Raw genomic sequence first — 23,271 nt, 5'->3', positions numbered from 1 at the left:
GTGCGGTTTACTCCTGGCACTCAGATTTCTTCCCATACTCCAAAAAACATACGGATATATGGACTGGCTTCCCAGGAAACTGGAACTAGTGTGTGCATCTGAGAGAGACTAAAACTGCCGCTGGGAGCCGGGACTGATGTGAATGCTGTAGGACGGTGTGTAGAATGTCTTGTTGCTACAGTATGTAAGCAGAAAGGAAATACAATGCTAAATTATCCGTGAAATGAGGGCAGTCGGGGGCGACAGGGAGCAAAACATTCAAAAAGTATCTGGTCAGATTGAGATTTTGTAAGAATGCAGTTCGGAAATCCCTTTAAACACATTCAGAACCCAATTACAGCTGGACTGAATGCCTGCCACCTGTATACAGCACAGCCGTATATACTCAGAGGTACATTCATAACTCAACTGTTACCGAACCAACAGGAAATGTATCACTATGGGATAAAACCTTTATATTTGCTAAGCCATACCATTATTGAAATCACCCCCTGTTTCCACAGGTTCTCAACTAACATGATTCTAAGCAATTATTCCTAATTTTGATTGGATAAGACTATGTAGCATATTTAGATATATGCGTTTAACCCCTTAATGACCAGACACTTTCTAGAGATTTTACTGATGTGGTGGTTTTACTGTACTATTTTTTTTTCTTCATCTACCAAAATTTTTTTTGCTGCGTTATTTTCCCCCCGTGACATAAAAGACAATTATTGTATATCTTCTCTCCACTGCATTTTTTCTCCCCGTTTTTTAGCTTTACTAGAGCTAAAAATCTAAAAAAGAACGATATTTTAAAATTTCTAGTTGTTTATTTTGAAAGTTTGTATATTTACGCTAAAATAAAGTACAGGACGTTTTAATATATCATTTTGTTTTCGACGTTTTGATATATTATTTGTATAGTCTTGGACTACAGGGTGCATACAGCAATGGTTTTGGTTGGTCTCGGCAGTGGTCATTTTATGTTTTTTCATATATTTTTATTTTATTCTGTAATTTTTTTTTACTTATATATAAAACATTCACATTGCCTTTTTTTTTTATTTCACACTTTCCCATTGTTACTGGAGCATCCATAGAAGCCCCAGTTACAGGGGAAAACATCCTCCTGTAGTGATAGTAGTCACTAACAGAGCTGATCTGAGTCTACTATGACCCTGCAGCTCTGCTGTGGCAGGGGGCACTCGGCAGTCACATGACCGCTAGATCGAAGAACGGAACTGACCGTTCCACTTTCTCTATTCACTACATATTACTCATTGAGTGCTATGCGGCCTGCAAGAGGGAAGGCAAAAGCTGTTAGAAACAGAAATAATCAATAATTATCCAAATATGACTAAAGACTGATCAGTAGGGTAATTTGCCTAGCGATTAAATGCTGGCAGTAATTGTAAACGTATCGCTTTGGCACTCTTATACTTACTTCTCCAGGGCCACAGCTATGTCCTGGAATCCTTGGGCCGTGATATTGTTCTTGTCCCAGATCACAGTCCTATCACAACCAACAACACATACATTAACATTGGTGTTATAACGCATGGCTTAGTAACACTGCTTCCATATTCTATATCATATTCTGACTCACCTGAGCTTGGTGTTGATTTGCAATGCTTTGGCCAACATCTTGGCCCCCATATCTCCCATGCCATTGCCACTGATATCTACTTTAGTCAATGATGTATTGCTGCCAAGGGCATTTATAATGATTGTTACATCTGTCTTTAGCTTAGAGTCTGCTAGAGACAATGACTGCAAGGGCTGCAGAGGAAATAAAACAGAATCAATAATGGATTACACTTACATTTTTGCAATTTAAAGTGCACAATTCCCAGTGGACATAGTGTTGATAATAACTCTGTATGAGGCAATGCAATGATCACTGGTAGAACTAAGCATGTTTAAAGAGGTCTTCATTGATGATCTATCCTCAGAATAGTGCATCAATATCAGACTGGCAGGGGTCAGACACCCAACACTCCTGCCGATCAGCTGAACTGTCTGGGATTCAGCTTGCAGCACATCATATAGAGCTGTGATAGTAGCAGTGCACAGCGCACCCGGCAAACAGCTGATTGGAGGAGTTGTAAGTTGTCAGACCCCTACCAATGTGGTATTCATGACCTATCTTGAAGATAGGTCCTTAAAAAAAATTAAAAAAAAAAAAGTCCTGGAAAACCCCTTTAACTCTCACATTCAACACTTGACTTAGCAGGACAAATGGAAGATTCAAAAAAGTCTATTCATTGTATAAACTGGTGGCCATAGGTTAATGGCAATTAGTCCGATCCAGCACGAAATTGGTCGATGTCACTATAATTGTATGGATAGGAATGAGAACAGTATTAAGAACATTCTCCACACTTCAAACATGGTTAGAGTATCCTTAGAATGGGCCATAAATGTTTGATTGATGGTTGAAAGTCCCCAACACTCCACTGATCACTTGAACATGGCTGATCTGCGGTACCAGGCGCAGCTACATGTACGATCCAGCTCTTATGTCTGGATAAACTGTGAAAGGGCAGCTGCGTTCTCAGGTTTTGCTAATCATTCCACTAATCATCAGGGGTCCTGGGTATCTGACCATCACACATCAAACATCGATGGCTTATCTTATAGATAGGGCATCAGTATTTAGTCCCAGAAAGACCGTTTAATTAGGCAGTCATTAACCAAGGGGTGTATTTAGCCTTAAATGAATAAAACAAAAACATCTTTACTCAATAGAAGTCCTTAAGTAGCTGAATTATTCCAAATGTTTTGTTTAGCTTTATCTGAAGTACTGTGTGCACTTTTAGGCACTAATACACAAAAAAGACATACTGGAGATTGAGTGGTTTCAAAGGCAGGCAACTAAAGTGATAAACTTAATGGGTGGACTATAATACCCACAGAGTTTGTCAAAATTGGGATAATTTACTTTAGACCTAAAAACCATGTATAAATATATCAGCAGTCAATATTGATATCTCTCCCATCATCAAATTACTAACAGTGACCTGTCCATCCGTCTGTCCGTGCGTGCGTGCGTGCGTGGGTTTGTGAGTGACTTACATGCTCCACCCCTGATCACATGATGATCATGTCATCAAAGGTCTTCCTCCCCAGTGAGAGTTACAAGCTCCGCTCCTGATCACATGATGGTGACATCATCCCAGGTCCTGTACACACATGACTGCTGTCCGGGTAGGTGTTCGTTAGTATTCCATATCAACTGAGGTCGCAGGGGGTTTGTAGTCTGCCCGTAATCTGCACAAGGATGCAGGACCTTTGATGATGTCATCATGTCATTAAGAGCAAAGCATGAAATTCCGTCCCTGGCGATGAAAGACCCCTGATGACGTCACCATCATGTGATCAGGGGTGGAGCATGACGGTGATGTCATCAGAGGTCCTTCATCTCCAATGCTGTGCTGCTTCTGATCCCTGCTGTATGGGATGAACAATGTATGTAGCACTGCTGTGTGTGTGACGTGCATGTAGCACAGCTGTGTGGCGCATTGCGCCACCAGAAACCCTATCTCCTAATAATTACGAGTCTATTTATATTCAGGACTGTGACAAGGGGGCACCCTCTACATCTAGAGGAAGGAAGGTTTCTACACCAACAGGTGGGGTTCTTTACTGTAAGAGCAGTGAGACTGTGGAACTCTTTGCCTGAGGACGTGGTAATGGTGAATTCCATAAAAGAGTTCAAGAGGAGCCTGGATGCCTTTCTTGAGTGTAACAATATTACATGTTATAGTTACTGATTACTACAGAAGGGTTGTTGATCTGAGGATTATTCTGATTGCCAGATTGGAGTCAGGAAGGAATTTCTTTCCCTAAAATAAGAAGAACTGGCTTATACCTTATTTTTTTTTTGCCTTCCTCTGGATCAACACTGGGGGTAATAGGCTGGCCTGGATGGACATATGTCTTTTTTCAGCCTTAGTACTATCCAAGTGATATTTGTTTATGGTAAAGTTTTGAGAAAATGATTAAGGGCAACATTTTAAGAAGCATTTTCAATGTGTCACTACATAACTTGGCAGATATGCCATTCACAAGTTAGTTTTTAGATGCTACTTAAATGTACAGCACAAGAAGCAATGAATAACACTCTTGGTCATAAAGAGGTTTCATATTTGCAGAGACATTGCCCTATTACACATAACTTTCACTTTGATATTTGCTAGTGAAACCATTTCGACGTGCGAATGTCTGGGATTAGACAAGAAACACTAAGGAATAACCTGCTGAGAGAATATTTATAGAACGTGCTGCTATATAATTTATACCACTTCACACCATGCGGGGTCAGGGAAGGAAGGAACACACAATAAAGTGTTAAATGCTGTAAAGTTGCTTGTAACTCCCAAAAAAAAGAAAGAAGAAAGAAATAAAGAAAATGCCGTTCAAATAGCGAGCGAGCCAGAGGCGTTCTCCTTTCTTCTCGGTGATGAAAAGTAAAGATGAAGTTACTCATTAGAACTGGGAATAAAAAGGATATTACTTGATGAAAGACAGAGCTTTGAAATATCAGGGAAAGCTATAAAAACGAGCAGCCCTCTCTGTGGGGAAAAGCAGGTTTTTAGCAGAAGTGCTCCGGCATATTTAATCTCTCCAGCAGGTTAATCTTTGCATATTGCATTTACTTTAGAAACCTACTTAAAGGAACAGAACTTGGCTCAAAAAAAAAAAAAAAAAAGGCTCTGGGAGAAATGAGAACAATTACTCTATTGTTGTGGGAGTAAATCTGACATCATCTCCTTCGGAGGGTGAAATGGTTGAACCTCTTGTTAACCTGCGCTGTAGAGGAGCGATGATGTCAGACTACTCAACATTACAGGGTTTTATGGAGGAAGGGAGAGATGCCACCTTAACCAATAAATGGAACAGATCTTGTCCCCTTCTTAATAGAATGAGATATACTGGTGTATCAAACCTCTCTTCTCCGCCGTTCTCTACAGCTATACGTGCGCTGAATTCCTGAATATCCTGCTGCTGGTATTTAGATACTAGATGACAGAAGCCGAGCAGCAGGCACTGTTCAATATAGCACAAGGAGGATACAAAGTCAGTGCAATGTGATATAATGTTACTATGTAATACAATAACAAACAGTGCAGTAGAGGAGCATTAAAGTTTTAACACATGAAGCATTTCAATAATGCAAGATCCATCTCATAGCGGATGTCCATTGGGATTTCTGCATCTATCTTACCCATAAAAGCATATTCTACCTCCAATTATTCCCAGGCTAGTACAGGGAAGGGAGCCGTACATAAGATAACCCTTTAATACCCATGCACATACCTAATGCAACCTAACTTTGTATGCGCTTCATTTATCCGTGGGAATTTCATGTTTTTTTCAACAAAAATTTTTTTTTTTAATCATGGAAAATGGTAATTTAAAGTGGAGTAGTTTTAAAGTAAAGAGATTTTTTCATACACAGCTTAAAATTTGTTTATACAGCAACCAAATTGGTTTGTCAGGTAAGATAATGAATTTCCAGGCATCATAAGAAAGTAGGATATTATATATTGTACCATTTTGTTATAGTATATTGACGATTAAAGCCATATGGTCAACTGCACTGGCTGCCCGTTAAATACAGAATTAAATTTAAACTTGCTACCTTCATCCACAAAGCCCTCCACAGCGCAGCGCCCCCCTATATTGCGTCCCTCATCTCAAGCCATCACCCAGCCCGGGCTCTCCGCTCTGCTAACGAAACAAGACTGAGCGCCCCTTTAATTCGAACTTCTCATTCCCGCCTCCAAGACTTCTCCAGAGCAGCACCGGTCCTCTGGAACGCACTACCAAAGGCTACCTGTGCAATCCAGGACTCGCAGAACTTCAGGCGTGCTCTAAAAAGGCACCTCTTCATTTATTACAACTGTTTATCAGTACTTTCCGGAGAGATGTGGTGACCTATCAGATGAGCATGGTGACACATTTCACCAGGACATACATGCAGTTGAAAGATGGTATGAAGGAAAGTGGCTGCCTGCGATGCCGGCTGATTACTGCTGGAATATTCCAGGGGAGAACACTGGCGGACAGAAAAGAAATAAGTGGCTTCTGCAAACATTGCATCTAACCTCCCATATTTTCCTGCCACTTCTGATAGTTCTTGCTTATTCTACATTTGCCACCTGGTGATTTTATGTTCTGCTTATAACTATATGTTACCCCAATCAGGACTTACTATTTATAAGTATATTTATAAAAAGATATTTAATTGCAATTATATCTACACTTTTTTACTCTGCTGTTCAGGTTATTGTCTGTAAATCTGTTCCTGACAGTCAAAATCTGAGCACAAATTTGGAATCAGCACCCAAAACTCTGGAAAAAACAAACATTTTTCCAGATTAAAAAAAAAAAAAATGTAACCGTATTATTGTTCAAAAAATGGTTAGATCATGTGAATTTGTATAAATTGTTCAGTGGAAATACGGCTAAAGCGTCTAAAACAGAGGAGCGTGAGCGGGTTGAGGCGCGTGAGCGTCTAGAGTGTGATCGAGTCAATCTTCACTACTTCCATAAGTAATTTGTAGATCCCTATTAGGATGAGCTCCATGCCTGACAATACCATCCAGTGTGCTACTTCTGCAATGTATGCGGTCCTTGATCAGCCGATCGAGAGTGCATACTATTGCGCAAGATGAGTGCTCATCGCACATTGGGAAGCCCAAATCCCAGCTCTAAATGAGCGACTGGCAACATTGAAATCCATTGACATCATGGAAATGAGTTTGCTGGTCACTGAGCCGGCACTCGCTGAGGTAGAGGCGGGGGTGAATGGTAGTTCGGAAGAGCAGGGCGAGCAGGCAGCTAGCTGGGTAAAAGACAGGGTAGAGGGAAGAGAACCAAGGAGGCTAGTCTGAACTGGCACAACCCAACAAGTTTGCAAAGTTGTCAGATGAGGGGGTGCCATTACAGAGCCAGCACCGCTGCAGCACGACATGCCCTCTGAACTCCAGAGAGAGGACTGCTCCAGTGCGAAAGGGACAGGGAGTGCAGGGCAGGTAAGACAGGTCCAAGTGGTGGGGGATTCAATTATAAGGGGGACAGATAGGGCAATCTGCCACAAATACCGGGATCGTCGAATGGTGTGCTGTCTTTTTGGCGCTCGAGTTTGACACTTCTCGGATCAGATTGACAGATTACTGGTAGGGGCTGGTGAAGATCCAGCAGTCATGGTGTACATTGGCCCAATGAACAAATTAGAGGTTAATGGAGGGCCCTCAAGAACAATTTCAGGGACCTAGGAACCAAACTTAGGGCGAGGACCTCCAAGGTAGTTTTCTCAGAATTACTACCTACACCACAAGCCACACTAAAAAGGCAGCAGGATCTTAGGGAGGTAAACAAGTGGCTCCAGAGTTAGTGTAAGAAGGAGGGGTTTGGGTTCCTGGAGAACTGGGCTGACTTTGCTGTCGGCAACAGACTCTACCGTAGAGATGGGCTGCATCTTAGTGGGGAGGGTGCAGCTGTGCTGGGGGAGAAGACGGCTAGAGGGCTGGAAGTGTGTTTAAACTAGGAACTGTGGAGGTGGGCAAAAAGAGAAACAGGGGGGCTAGACAGTGTAGATAGTGACCTGGGACCAAGTAATGGAAATGGGGGTCGAGTAGGGGGTGGGGTTAGAACTCACAGAATAGCTAATAGTGCCATTAGTAGCACAACGAATATGAAGAACCACCACCATATAAATTGTATGGCAACGAATGCAGGAAGTCTGATCGGTTAAGTGGGTAAGCTTGAAGCGAGAATGTCTGATGAAAATTACGATATAATAGGAACAACGGAAACATGGCTGGATGATAAGTGCGATTGGGCGGTGAATTTACAGGGCTATAAACTCTTCAGAAGAGACTGTGGAAACCAGAAAGGAGGAGGGGTATGTCTGAAGGTTAAATCATACTTGATGTCGAAGCTATGAGAAGATATAGGTGTAGGAAATGAACATGTGGAATCACTGTGGGTAGAAATACAGGGAAAAATAAATAACAAAATCCTGATAGGGGTTTTCTATAAGCCACCAAAAGCAACAGAAGAAACTGAAATCTTATTATTAAGGCAAATAGAAAAGGTGTCAAAGCGCAACAAAGTAATTGTTATGGGGGACTTTAATTATCCGGATAGAATATGGGAAGACAAAACCTGCAAATCTCACAAGGGTGATAAGTTCCTGAGAACAATTAAAGATAACTACCTTACCCAACTTGTGCGGGAGCCAACTAGAGGGGAGGGCCACTCTGGACTTTTTATTAACCAACAAACCAGACAGACTCTCGGGGATGCAGGTTGAGAGACACTTGGGAAATAGTGACCACAATATAATTAATTTCCAGCTGTAATTCAACAAGAAGCCTTACCAGGGAACAACAAAAAGAACTAAACTTTAGTAAAGCAAAATTTGATCAGCTCAGAACTATCATCGGTAAAATTAATTTGGACAACATCCTCAAAAATAACAGTACAGATGACAAATGAGAGAAGTTTAAAAACATCCTAATGTCCTCATATGAGGAGTTCATATCCTTTAACCCCTTGAGTGGCAGGTTTCCTACCACCCTCTCGTGCCCACCAGGGCAGGTTTTTTAAAATGGTCTAATCATTGAATTTCAACTAGTTTTGCAGTTGCGTCTCAAGAGCCATAACTTTTTCATTTTTCCATTGACACGGCCATATGAGGGCTTGTTTTTTGCGGGACAAGTTGTGATTTTTTAAACAGGGGGGAGGAAAAAAAGAAATGGGGAAAAAAGAAAAAAGGGGCCATGTCATTAAGGGGTTAAATAATGTATTAACTTCCTTCTCTGGGTCATTACGACGCACATGGATACCACATGTGTGATTGTATTTTTGATTTTTTACAAAGTAAAGGGAGACAAGTGTTTTTTTTATTTTTTTAATAATTTTTTTACTTTTTTTTTTTAATTTTTTTAAAAAATTTTATTTTTTTTTGTCCCTTTAGGGGACTTCCACAGGGACCCATCAGGACCCCTGATCACATTCCAGGGGTCCGATGGTGACAGCCCTTTACATGCTGCAGTGACAGCCCTTTACATGCTGCAGTCACATAGACTGCAGCATGTAAAGGGTTAACACAGCAGAGATCGGAGGTTTTCTCTGATCTCTGCTGTAAGAGCTGGTACCTAGCTGTCCTCTTACAGCAAAGAACCAAGCTCTCCCTGCCACAGAGACCATCGGCTTGCTTCTGACAAGCCGATGGTCTCTATGGCAACCTGTAAACAAAGCAGGACATTGCCGACATGTCGGCAATATCTTCTGCTGGTTTTTCAAAGCCCTTGCTTTGTTCTCTGTGGGTCTGTGCAGGCAGAGCACACTGTCACAGCTTGTGGCAGTGTGCTCTGCAGCTCCCATAGTGATACATAGCCCGGAAATCTTCCGGGCTATGTTGCTATGAGCAGTGGAGCTCGTCCCGGAACTTTTCCGGGCGTGCCACTCAAGGGGTTAAAAGAACTACAAGTAGAAGGAAACCAATGTGGCTCGACAAGACTGTAAGAGGGGCAATAAACGAAAAAAAGAAAGCGTTTAAACTACTAAAACAAGAAGGCAGCGGGGCGTGGCCAAGCAGCCGAGGACACCGGCCGCATGTAAGAGTAGCTCCCGGACAAGCCGACTTACCAGCCATCCTGAGCTAATCCTGAGGGCCCCCAAACCCACCCGAACACCTCCTGAAGTAGAGAGGGAGAGGAAGGAGCCAGCTGTAACATCCGCGCGGCTCCCACAGCAGAGGTAACGCCGGCAGCAGACCCGCGATACCGCGACCGCTGCCGCCGCCATTTTGAGCGCGGCGCTGACCGCCGGGGGATCGGAGGACAAGGGAGGAAGTGGAGGAGACCGCCTGAGCAGAGAGGGCAGCGCTGAGACAGGGGTAGAGTGAGCGGCAGTGCAGTGAAGAGAGCGGCCGTACCGGAGCCCTTATACAGCGCTGAGTGTGGGGGCTGCGCTCCTTCCCGCCACAAACACCGCGGGGGGGGGGGCCGAGGGGGAAGCTGCACAGCCAAAGCTGCACACTCTCCCATAGAAAGAGACACCTGCTGGCACCCTTACACCACAGCCAGTCCCAAAGTGCACAGCCATCAACCCCAGACAGCTAGAAGTGCAGCACAAGCAACTGCCACCCCAGGGGGGAAGAGGAGAGGCACAAATAAATCAAGCTCCCTCCAATGTGAGCAGTACATACCTAAACTAAAAGGTGCCATTGAAGTCCTAACAGGCACAAAAAGGTGAATCACCAGGCGACAGGCATTATAAGGCGCACGCTCCAAAGAGAACACACTGCAGAGCACAGCCCTTTATAGGCCCCCTACCAGGAATCCAACACTCCGTAAAGTCATCCGCCATAAGAAAAACGATACAGTACAAAGATCCATTATGGGACCCACTAGGCAGAGCTCCTCAGTTGACAAACTAAAGGCGTTCGCTAGAGGGGAGACCCGCAAAGACCCTGGCCCTGAACCCACCACAGCAGGAACATCAACGGCGAAAGACGCTAGCCCAGGTCCACCCGAGGGCTCAGTTCAAACCCTACAGCAGCTATCTGATCAGCTCCTATCCGCAATACAGACATCCACGACCACTCTCACGGGAAAGATCGACGAAGTTAAAATGGACGTAAGCCTATTAAGGCAAGACCTCCAAAACCTGAGAGAACGAGTCAAAAGTACAGAAGACAGAATCTCCACACTAGACGACACCGTCCCTCCAATGTCAGCCGCAATACGTGATCTCACACAAAAAGCCGAATACTGGAGACAAAAAGCGGACGACCTTGAAAACCGGTCAAGACGGAATAATTTGCGCATAGTGGGTCTACCAGAACGAGCTGAGGGGCAGAGACCTGAAGAATTCATGGAAAAATGGCTCCGCGAACTCCTCCCAAATGCTGGACTATCACAAGTATTCGTGATTGAGCGAGCCCACCGGGTCCCTATGAAGCCGCCTATACCAGGAGCACCGCCTAGACCCTTGCTGGCAAAACTACTCAATTCCCGAGATAGAGACACTATCTTACAAGCTGCCAGAAAAGGAGGCCCTCTGCGATTTGACAACGCCGCAATATCCATTTTCCCTGATTTCTCGGCAGACCTCCAGAAACAACGGGCCTCATTAACTGGAATTAAAAGGCAGCTACGAGACCTGCAACTGCCATACTCCATGATGTATCCGGCGCGACTACGAGTGATAGACGGAGACCGCACGCGCTTCTTCTCTACACCATCCGACGCGGAGGAGTGGCTGGCCACCAAACGCCCATCAGAGAGACTGTAACGTATAAATAACCGCTTTTCTTCCCCCCTGTAGGCACTGGGACTCTAATGTGAATAAGTAAATATGTAATTAAAGCTACCCCGATGCCCACCAGAAATTATACCCTAGCTGCGCCCTGCCAAGATTCGAGACCGAGACACGGGTCTGAAACCCCGACTATATACTACTACTGACTGGTCTGGCCCCCCTCCCCTGCAAAGGGTGGTGGACTGTCCTCCCCCCGGCGTTGGCAACAACGCTAGTAATTCTTCCTCCTTGTGTTATTATTGTGTGCCCCCCTGATCCCCCCCTTCGTTCCCACCCCCTCCCTACCCCCCCTATAGGGGCCCACCTAGTATAAGCCCACTAAGCTAGTAACGGCTTCTATCAATATCATATTAATCCAATAATACCTCAGGTATAGTCTAGGATATAGCTATACTATGTAGGTTCCCCCAAATATTAGTCGGCCACGAACGCTATCCCAGCAGAGGAAGCACTTAAAGTTTGTTGGAAACAAGTTATCTGAGTTCCAAGTTGGTAGTAAACTACCGTAATGTTGACGAATTGTGTGCATCAAGAGCTCCATGTTTTCTGTAAAAACGCATTGAAATACTGTTGCATGACGTATGTTAGAGATGTAATGGTGTGTCATGGGGGGACTCCTGACAGGCAGAATGTCATAAAGAAATTTATCCGGACCCGATTGACCTGTCCTTGCCTATGGCGGAGGTAATTTTCGTGTCCTGGAACGTCAGGGGACTGGGATCGACCAGGAAGCGATCCTCGATAAATTCCTTAATACGCTCCTGGCGACCACATGTACTATGCCTGCAGGAGACCCACCTCACACCTGAAACCACAAAAATCTTGTCGAAACCGTGGGTGCAGTGGTCCGCTCATTCATGTCACACATCCTACTCCAGGGGGGTGTCTCTGCTGATAGCAAAGTCACTAAGATGGGAAGTAGAACAAATCAAGAGAGACCCAGATGGTAGATATATTTTCGTAAGATCCAAAATCAATAATGACCCATACGTTCTCCTGTGTTGCTATAACCCACCGCCAGCAACAACAGCCATTCTGGCAGAGGGCGTCCAATTTGCAGCATTCTCACCAGACGCAACAGTTGTCTGCATGGGAGATATGAATCTAGTGATGGATCCTGTGGTGGACAGATTCGGTGGTGGTGCTCGGAGGGAGGGGGACACGAGCAGGACTCGTCTCGCCTCTATCATATCGGTGACGGGCTGGCTGGATCTGTGGCGCGTATTCCACCCACAAAGGCAGGAGTTCACTTGCCACGCAGCCCACAATAATGCACTCAGTCGAATAGACTATATATTCGGGTCCCCTTCACTATTCCCCAAAATCAGCTCCATAGAATTTCTGCCTCGAGGGATCTCGGATCACACACCAATCCGCATGATCCTTAAAAACCAAGGCCAGGCCACTATCAAGAGAATAAATGTACACCCTTTCTGGCTGTCACTGCTCGGCCCCAATGACCGTATCCCAGACCAAATTCAGATCTATTTTGAAGCTCACGAGGCGCACATAGACAAACTATTAGTGTGGGAGACATTTAAGTCCTACCTTAGAGGTTGCTTCAGATCCTCAATATCCTTTATCAAAAAAGCCGCTGCGCGAGAAGGAGAGCTTTTAGCAGAGCAATGTCAACTACTAGAAAGAGAGTTTATCGCCGACCCATCAGACATTAAAAGAGACAGATGGCTCCAGACTGGTAGGGACTACTTGCTATATTTGAGAGAAAAAGCCCAGAGGAATCTCTTTTACACCCGACAATCCTTTTTCGAGCTGGGAAACCAATCTAGCAAACTGCTAGCCCTTATGGCCCGACAGGAGACTGCCCCCCCATCCGTCCTGAGAATAAAAACAGCCCAAGGAGAAACACTCACTGACCCAAAAGAGATCCTAATTAGATTCCAACAATTCTACGATGACCTATATCAAACACGAACTGATTATCTACCAGAAGAACTAGAAACATACTTGACAGACATAACATTCCCAGTACTGCAAGACACCCACAAAGCCCTGTTAGATTCCCCAATTACAGAAGAGGAGATTGAGGAAACATTAAGTGACATGGCAAAAAACAAGACCCCTGGCACAGATGGTCTGCCGATAGAAGTCTACATACAATACAAGAAAGAAATAATACCACACTTGCTCTCCCTATACGAACACATATTTGATAAAAATCAGCTCTCAGAATCGATGTCAGAAGCCAATATAGTCCTCATTTTAAAGCCAGATAAAAACCCAGACGACTGTGGCTCATACAGGCCTATATCATTGTTAAACACAGACTATAAAATCCTTACGAAAATATTGGCCACCCGTCTAAACCAAGCCATAAAGGACATTATTCACCCCGACCAGACGGGCTTCATCCCCGGAATGTCCACATCAGACAACATTAGAAGGACGCAAGTAATCACGCAGGTGGGGTGGAGGTGGAGGTCAGACTGGGCCTTGGCCTCATTGGACGCGGCCAAAGCATTTGACTCGGTCGAATGGCCATACCTGATGGAGATTTTACGGAGGTTTGGGCTGGGAGAATTATTTATTAAGTGGATCTATATACTTTATAGATCCCCAACCGCTAAAGTAGTGGTGAATGGCCTGGCCTCTACCTCCTTCCAGCTGCATAGGGGGACCCGACAAGGTTTCCCTCTTTCCCCCCTCTTGTTTGCGATCGCAATAGAACCCCTGGCCTTGACGATCCGACAGCATAACGCATATAGAGGCATCTCGATAGGACCCAGAGAGGACAGAATCGGGTTATACGCAGATGACATAATACTGTATATGTCGGACCCCAAAAACGCCCTCCCGTTAGCCATCTCCCTAATAGACGAATTTGGAAACTTCTCAGGACTACGCATAAATTGGCAGAAATCCGTTTTTATGCCCCTAAGAACAGAAGGATGGCAGATGGGAGACATACTTTGTGGGCTGCAAGTCAGCCCCCAATTTAAATACCTAGGGATATGGATCACCAGAGACCACACGCATAGCTTAGACCTAAACATTACCCCCTTACTGACAACACTACAACAGAAATTAAAATCCTGGAGCTCCCTGCCACTGTCTGTGGCAGGTAGAATTAACCTCATTAAAATGATAATACTCCCCAAGTATCTATACTGCCTAGAACATGCAGAAGCACCCATACCACAGAAATTCTTCAAAAAAACCAACTCTCTAATAATACCATTCATATGGGGGAACTCTAGAGCCAAACTCCGTATGGATACTTTACAGCGGCCTAAAGAAATGGCAGGAATGGCGCTACCAGATTTCAAAATTTACTACCTAGCGGGACAAGTGAGGTACATCCGACATTGGTTATCGGGCTCCCCTCTCCCAAACTCCGAGCACCACCTGATGTTCTTTCTCTCAGAGGCATCGCTCTGGATCCTCCTAGAAAAACCGAGACTATTGACCAAGCAGATGCTCCCCATACATAGACTCGCAGCCAATGTGTGGCAGGCATGCAAGCGATTGACTAAGCGGGAAGACACCCCTCTGGAGACCCCCCTATGGGATAACAGAGAGCTACCACATTTGATAAATCTACCAGACAAACAATTTTGGGTAAACCTGGGAATCACCACTCTAGAACATTTATACTTCGATCAAGTCTTAGCTTCCTTTGAACAGCTACAGCAACTATACCAAATTCCAAGATCCGGTTTCTTCAGATATCTACAACTCAGACACGCCTTAACTGCACAGTTCCCAGAACCCAGGCAGCCTTTCTCCCATTACCCGCTAATAGGTATACTGCGCACCCAGGGACCCAAAGGCCTGATATCGGTACTATACACCCATCTACTACGATCTAAGATCCCCGATACGCCCATGACAGTGATGGAGAGATGGAAATATCTCATCCCCACCCTCATGAATGAAGATTGGGAAACCGCGATGTCCACGTACACCGCGGTCTCACCAGCCGCAAATAATAAATTAACACAATTATATATACTGCACCAATGTTACTTGACACCGACCAGACTCCACAAAATGAACAGCACACCCACAAACCAATGCCATCGGTGTAGAGCACCTAACGCAAACTTTAATCACCTAATATGGAGCTGCCCTAATATAGCCACATACTGGGGAGAAATTACTGAATTCCTAACCCAACTGATGGGCGTACCGGTACCATACGACCCAGCGATATGCCTCCTGGGTATCTTGGATGAAGAACAGTGGCAATATCACGATAAAATATTTCTCACCAAGGCGTTATTCTATGCCCGCAAAACAGTGGCCCTACGGTGGATGGACAGACGCCCCCCGACACTCACAAAATGGCAGAACATAATTAACGCCATACTACCATATGAAAAAATAGTATACAAAAACAGAAAGTGTCCAGAAAAATTTGATAAAATATGGGAAAGATGGTGTGGATCGACCAGCACAGTATTCACGCAAGACCGATTCCAAAGCCTAATGAGAGCAGCTGTGCCTAGAAGGAACCCGTAAAATAAGCAAACATTATTGACACCACTAGCAAAGATAATGACGCATTGTAAATGATCTCTGTATATGTTAATGTGACGCATTTAAGAGCAACTGTACGATCACATGGAGCCAAAATGTAACCAAAGTTGTTTATTCATGTTTTGTATGGAATATACACTGTTCAATAAAACGAGTTTAAAAAAAAAACAAAAAAAACAAGAAGGCAGCGAAAAAGCGCTAAAATCATACAAGGAAAAAAACTAATTTTGTAAAGAAAAGATCAAAATTGCTAAGGAAGAGGCAGAAAGACTGATCGCCAAAGAGAGCAGAAATAATCCTAAACTATTCTTCAATTATATAAACAGTAAAAGGAATTGCACTGAGAGCACTGGCCCTCTAACAAATAATGCAGGAGAAACCATAGAAGACAATGTGGGGGAAGGCAAATCTATTAAATAGTTTTTTTCGAGTGTATTCACGAATGAAAATCAAATGCCACACGAGATGCAGGGAAATAAAACGGACCCCCAGCTTAATATTGCATACCTAACACAGGATGAAGTGCAGAACTGGTTAACGAGGATCAAAACTGATAAATCGCCGGGCCCAGATGAAATACACCCAAGGGTTCTAAGTGAACTAAGTGACGTGATAGCTAGACTGCTAATTCTTATATTTATAGACACTATTGAGACTGGGGTTGTACATTGCCAATGTTGTTCCAATATACAATAAGGCGTCTAAAAGAGAGCCTGGTAACTACAGGCCGGTAAGTCTCACTTCAATAATTGGAAAAATATTCGAGGGGTTTCTGAGAGACCCCATCCTAGAATACGTTGAGGAAAACAATGGCATAATTCCACATCAGCATGGGTTCATGAGAGGTCGATCATGTGAGACCAATTTGATCAGCTTTTACGATGAAGTAAGTTCTAGGCTGGACCTGGGAGAATCTATTGATATCGTTTATCTGGATTTCTCTAAAGCATTTGACACCGTGCATAATAGGTTGATATTTAAAATGAGACAGCTCGGTCTGGGCGAAAACGTGTGTATCTGGGTAAAGAACTGGCTCAGAGATAGAAAGCAAAGGGTGGTAATAAATGGATCATACTCTGATTGGGCCACTGTTGCTAGTGGGGTGCCACAGGGTTCGGTATTAGGCCCCATTCTGTTCAATATATCTATCAATGACCTGATAGAAGGGCTGCACAGTAAAATATCAATATTTGCAGACAATACAAAATTATACAAGATAATTAATACAACGGAGGACAATGTACGGCTACAAAAGGACCTAGATAAGCTGGGGGCTTGGGTAGAAAAACGGCAAATGAAGCTCAATATTGATAAATGTAAGGTTATGCACATGGGCAGGAGAAATGGATTTCACCAATACACATTAAATGGGGTACTGCTAGGGAAAAGGGATATGGAAAAAGACTTGGGGGGAACTAGTGGACTGTAGATTTAACTGGAGCAATTAATGCCAATCAGCTGCTGCAAAAGCAAATAAATTATTGGGGTGCATTAAAAGAGGTATAGGGGTGAGGGATGAGAACATCATTCTTCTTTTATATAAGGCACTTGTCAGGCCTCATATGGAATATTGTGTACAGTTCTGGACACCGGTGCTCAGGAAATATGTTGCAGTGCTCAAGGGGGTCCAAAGAAGGGCAACTAAATTAATAAACAAAATGGGAGGACTGGAATACCCAGAGACGCTATTAAAATTGGGATTATTTACCCTGGAAAAAAAGATGGCTAAGGGGCGACCAAATAACTATGTATAAATACATAAGGGGACAATACAATGATTTCTCCCATGATCTGTTTATACCCAGGACTACGACGGTAACAAGAGGGCATCCTCTACGTCTAGAAGAAAGCAAATTTCATCACCAACATAGAAGGAAGTTCTTTACTGTAAGAGCAGTGAGACTGTGGAACTCTCTGCCTGAGGACGTGGTGATGGCAAAATCCATGAAGGAGTTTAAGAGGGGGCTAGATGTCTTTCTAGAACGCTATGATATTACAGGATATACACATTAGGTGACTAGTGGGGTTGTTGATCTCAAATGTTGATTACTCTGGCTGCCATTATGGAGTCAGGAAGGATTTTTTTTTGCCTCCATAGGAGCTAATTGGCTTGCTGTTTTTTTGTTTTTTTTTGCCTTCCTCTGGACCAATAAGGGGGAGGTTTAAAACAGGCTGAACTAGATGGACACTGTCTTCATTCAGCCTAACATACTATGTTACTATGTAAAACAGTTGACATTATATTCCAGAAATACACCAATAAGTGGGTCATATACAAGCCTTAAATTTGCAACATTATTGTTCCAATATTAGATTTTTTTTTAAACAGTCTAGGCATAATAACATTAGTAAATCTGTCCCAATGTCTTAGAACATGGAGGCAATTCTCCTAAGTGCTAAGGTGAACATACTGAAAAAAATAGTGTGGCAAAATGAAAATTTAGGAGAAGCAACACATAAATTACCCATATACATAAAGATAAAAGTCAATTCTGACCATTTTGGTTGACCACCATTCGAAAATTATACCTGATGTATTTTTTGCCAAAAATGTGATTTGACAGTTGGACGTTTTTAGGCTGTTGTTGGTTGAAGCCACATGTGTATATCACAGTCAGTCGAATGCAGCCGACCATTTGCCACTATCCATGGGCCCACTCCATTGTTATTTTTATTCTCTGATAAGCTAGTTTAGTCTGGCATGTTGATGGTCAGATTGAAAAAAAAATCTAACAAACAATTGATCAGCTTCATTCGAGCTGGTCATAATCTTGTGTGTCATGGACACCACAGTGAATGAGATTAATAAGGAGGATGAGAAGGTAATAAAAAGTATAGTGCAGAGAGAAGATCTTAGTACAAAAAGAAAGAGAAAGGGAAACAGGACAGCTGGGTTGGAAGGGCAATAGTGTAATTCGACCCCAAAACAGGTCACATAGGGTGAATAAATAAATCTGGGTATAATTTGATTTAAACCCTTTCCACTAACACGCGGGTCTGTAGGAACAACGGTCATTAAGTTTGAAGTGGCTGCAGTTTGCCAGGCATTGTTATGTGCGGAACCAGACCTCATCAAGTTTCGGTTTAGGAAAGGATTGTCTTTACGACATACAATGGTTCCAATCAATGTCTGAGCCATGATTCCTAATCTGCCAGAGCAGTCATTGAAAATAAAGGAGTCTGGTAGTAATAATTGCTTGCAGGGCTTTAATGTTCCCCAGCCATAAACAGTACAGTTTGATAGCAGTTGAAGTCAATGGATGTCTATTGGACTTTTGGATCAGTTAAAGACATTACTTACCGATTCTTCGTCTTGTATCATATGAACCAAGTTATCCAGGACAGGGGTTAGATTTCTACAGAAGCAAATAAAGATACATTGCGTTTCTGTCACATAATTACGTTCTGCAAAAAGTACAGAGAAAAAGAAAATGGAAAATACGTACTTGGATTTCATGTTGTTAAAATTCTTTCCCAACGCCAGGTGTCTTATTGATCTGTTCTTACTGAGCCAGACTACCAGAGTAGAGAGATCAGATTCCAAGCCTATATAAAACACAGACAGAGCGTTACATCAAAATAATCAAGGAGTAAATAACATTTCGCACCAGTGTCATCCCTTCGATTGAGATGAAAATACTGTAATTTTTTTTACATGCGCTCCGACAAGCTGACTCTAAGTGAGAATAGCTTTTTGCTTGCGAGAACATGTTTTAATAGCAAAATCCACTTTTTAACAAGTGTGAATGAATACGTGGGCAACATTTCTTTATGAGACTTGACATCTTACAGGGGTTGTTCAAGATCAGAAAATGAGCTGGCTTTTTTTTCCCTCTTCCTCCAGAAACAGCGCCACCTTTGCAGTGTCTGGCATTGCAGCTCAGCCTCTCATTACAATGGGGTAGAGCTTTTAGACAAGGGTGACTAGGTTTTTTTTAGGGGGGGGGGGGGCTGTTCATATCACATAGGCCCTTTTAAAACCTAAGAGGTAAATTAAAAATGAAACATGTAAACCATTATGAATAAGGGCGGTTTCACACCTGCGCCGGAAGTTGTGCTTTCCTCCTCTAAGGATGGAGCTGAACAGCACTGAACTGACCCCTTTGACTATAATGGGGTCCGTTGGCTTTCCGCTCTGGCTTTTAGTCGGAAGAAAAATGCAACTGGCAGCAGAACTGGGAGATGACGGCAAACTGGCAGTTATTACGGGATTGAATGTCATATCAGACCGATTGCTTTGAGCCTTAGTTTTACTTTCACGCAATAACTACCAACAATGCAATCATGCATCTAATCCTTTCTTTTCAGAATGAAACCGGTTGCCATGCAGTTGACTATAATCTCTGCCGTTTCAGTAACATATAGCACACAACCCTCAATACACGTAAGAGATTTATGATCCTTGCAACGTGCAGACTGTACTTTCGGTTATGGAAAGTGTTCCCATGACTATTCAAAGCCATTCGAGTGTGGCAACATTTTCTGACATACAAGGTCACATTACAACAAATTATGATATCGGTCCAGGAGTTTCTGCCAACTTGAAGGTCATGTGCAGAATATCACTTACCATTATCTGATATATCCAAGCTGGTGATATTATGAATTTCCGCTATACAGCCTTCCAGAACTTGAGCTCCACCTGATCTTAACTAAGCCCAAAAGACAAATAAAAGAGCTGCTAACACTGTAAATTACAGGGATATAATCAATATACAGATAAGGCTATCGTTTACATGTCCATTATTTTTTTCCATATCTCTTTGAGGTTCAGAGTAGCATAGGATGCTGTACTACTGCATCCAATAATATGGCAGACCTATTATAAGAATCCATTAAGGTACATTACAAAATAGATCATGATGGCTCCATCATATTCGCAATTGCTAGTATCAAATCAGAAGCTGTAATGCCAATTCAAACGTGACCCAATAGGAATATCACAATTTTTTCTTTTAGAACATTCTGAAACGCAAATGGCAGATAACCGTTATCTCCCACTTTACTGGTAATGGTGTAGAAAATAGTATTGTTCTAGTTTTAATACAATGAAATGAACATTTTGCAGAAGAGCGGGTGAATATTAATGGCCATTAATTTATAGAAAACAGTTTATTCCCTAACCAAAAGGTAACCGTATTATCGTTTTGCATAACAAACGTGAGATGTTCTATAAAACAGGTACTTTTGAGAATATTCATGCTCTGATAAGTATAATAAATGACTATCAGCTTCACAAAGAAATACATTTGTATTCAAGCAATGGACTCGGAAATCTAGGCCTCAATCAGTTATGCAGCGCTGGCTCCGTACACTGAAGCTAAAGAAAGTACTATGCAAGTAAATTAATGTCGAAAGGAAAGAATACAACAAAAACCCTATTTATAGTTAACCATAAGACATTATTAAGAGGGTTTAGCAGAATACATACAGAGCTATGCAGTAGAAGGAGAAAGCCTAGATAAGACACACAAGGTACTTACACAGTGACCGAGCTTAGGAAGCATAACAGAGAAAGCAGATAGAGATAAGTACACAAAAATATTACACGCCTAAGAAAAAATGTAACAGTCATAATGTGGTTTACACTACTAGGCTGACTCATTTAAATCTACTTCATTACCTAATAACTTGCTCAAAGTTTTACTTTGAAATTGAAATTAGTAGTTAAAATGCTAAATTGTAGAATACACACTTAGTATATAAATACCCAGCCCACCATTAGGGCTGTATAGATGGTATTGCTATAAGGTACCAGGAAAATAGGGTGTTCAAACTCAACTGCAATTTGCAGCCCACTTTTACCCAACAGACACTGCATGGAAAGTATAAAATTAAAGGGTTCTTTTTAATTCAACATGTTGTTATAAGATTTTTGCATGTCTAGGATAAAGTGTAAATGCAAGTTATGTGATAATAGAAGAATAACAAGGTACTGGATCGTTAGAATACATTTTAAAGCATTGTGATTAGAGATGAGCGAGTATACTCGCTAAGGCACATTACTCGAGCGAGTAGTGCCTTAGCCGAGTATCTCCCCGCTCGTCTCTAAAGATTCGGGGGCCAGCGTGGGTGACAGGTGAGTTGCGGTGAGGAGCGGGGGGGAGAGAGGGAGATCTCCCCAAATCTTTAGAGACGAGCGGGAAGATACTCGGCTAAGGCACTACTCACTCGAGTAATGTGCCTTAGTGAGTATACTCACTCATCTTCAATTGTGATACAACATCTAGTACAAGCAATTCGATCCAGGTTTAGAACAAAACACTTAAATAGTGTCCTGTTGCATCCTAATAAAAGAAAAACGGATGGGAAGAGGCAAAGAGGGGAGAGGAAAAAAAAAACAGGGTGGGGATGGAGGATTAGGAAGGATGGAGGGGGGGGGGGGATTAGGCCTCATAACTGGACTCCTGCAACAAATAAGGAACACACAAACCTTGTTGGGATCATGACTAAATGAGAATTAGTTTTTTTTTAAGTTTCTCTCCTCCTGTATGGCCTCATCGGGGCTCAAATAGCATACAGGAGTTTTTATGTACTGGCGTCACGCATGACGTCCCCTCCCTGCCCATAGCATCATATCAATTATAGAGTTATCGAAGGGTCTCCTCTCATGGTTCTCTTCATGTACCAAGAGGTTTAAAGGGTCCTACTTAATAGAAATCATTGTGCATACATTTAAATGTACAGGTCCCAATTAGTATTGCTTCCTACCCCTTCAAACAATGGACCCACTAAATAGAAGGCATGGATTTGAGAAGTTGCATATAGATCCTTTCTCATCCATTTCAAAATAGATGGGTCATTGTATTTGATGAGTCTTTCAGCCTTCCTCTGGTGCCAACCAAATGTAAGCAATAGTTAATGGAGATTAGTTGGTATAATACTGAGTTTAGGAGTTCTGTTGATCTGTCTTTATGGGATCCAAACATTTCGGTCAGAATATCATCTCTTTCCGCTTATTCGCCATGATTTTACCATCCTCATCAACAAAAGAAAAGATGGGTCTCTAGTGAACTGGTTTGAATTGCAATTTCCATTGCTTGGTAATGGCGAATTATTAATGTATCTTTTATAACTCCGTATATGTCATCTAGCACATAAGAGTTAATTATGTGGTAATTATATAATTAAGGGAAGTGCCACCTTTTATATATCTTTAAATAATATATTAGGGAACGACATAAATAAACACTCATTAATAGAGCTTTACACCTTGGAAGAGTACTAAAATTATTTGCTGCGCTATGGAAAATGTTAAATCCACTGCTTTTGCCTGGCAGACACTTCAGTAGAAAAGGTCATCATTGCTTGTAAAACTAATGTCTTTGTAATATTAGCTCATTACCTCATTAACTACATTTCAGTTTGGTTTTGCAAAGAAGAAAGTCTCCAGCTGCGAATGGGCTTTGTTGTCATGCGGAGATGTGGTACAGAAAAATGGCACTGGCT

General features: G+C 42.6%; 1 protein-coding gene across 3 annotated transcripts in view; it reads right to left on the bottom strand.

Moving 5' to 3' along the window:
- Positions 1-23,271, bottom strand: part of CARMIL1 (capping protein regulator and myosin 1 linker 1) — a 267,172-nt gene that overhangs the window by 101,781 nt on the left and 142,120 nt on the right. For 2 of the 3 annotated variants that reach the window (XM_066579442.1, XM_066579441.1), the window contains exons 18-23: positions 21,306-21,317; positions 20,393-20,474; positions 19,269-19,368; positions 19,124-19,178; positions 1,592-1,764; positions 1,430-1,498 (exon numbers count right to left, since the gene is read on the bottom strand). In XM_066579442.1, coding sequence (XP_066435539.1) covers positions 1,430-1,498; positions 1,592-1,764; positions 19,124-19,178; positions 19,269-19,368; positions 20,393-20,474; positions 21,306-21,317 — 491 coding nt within the window. The remainder of the gene's footprint in view (positions 1-1,429; positions 1,499-1,591; positions 1,765-19,123; positions 19,179-19,268; positions 19,369-20,392; positions 20,475-21,305; positions 21,318-23,271) is intronic. The other variant, XM_066579443.1, reaches the window with a different exon arrangement.

This window comes from Eleutherodactylus coqui, chromosome 9, assembly GCF_035609145.1.
Source record: "Eleutherodactylus coqui strain aEleCoq1 chromosome 9, aEleCoq1.hap1, whole genome shotgun sequence".
Lineage (NCBI taxonomy): Eukaryota > Metazoa > Chordata > Amphibia > Anura > Eleutherodactylidae > Eleutherodactylus > Eleutherodactylus coqui.
The sequence above is the reverse complement of the archived record's forward strand: the minus strand, read 5'-3'. Positions and strand labels throughout refer to the sequence as shown.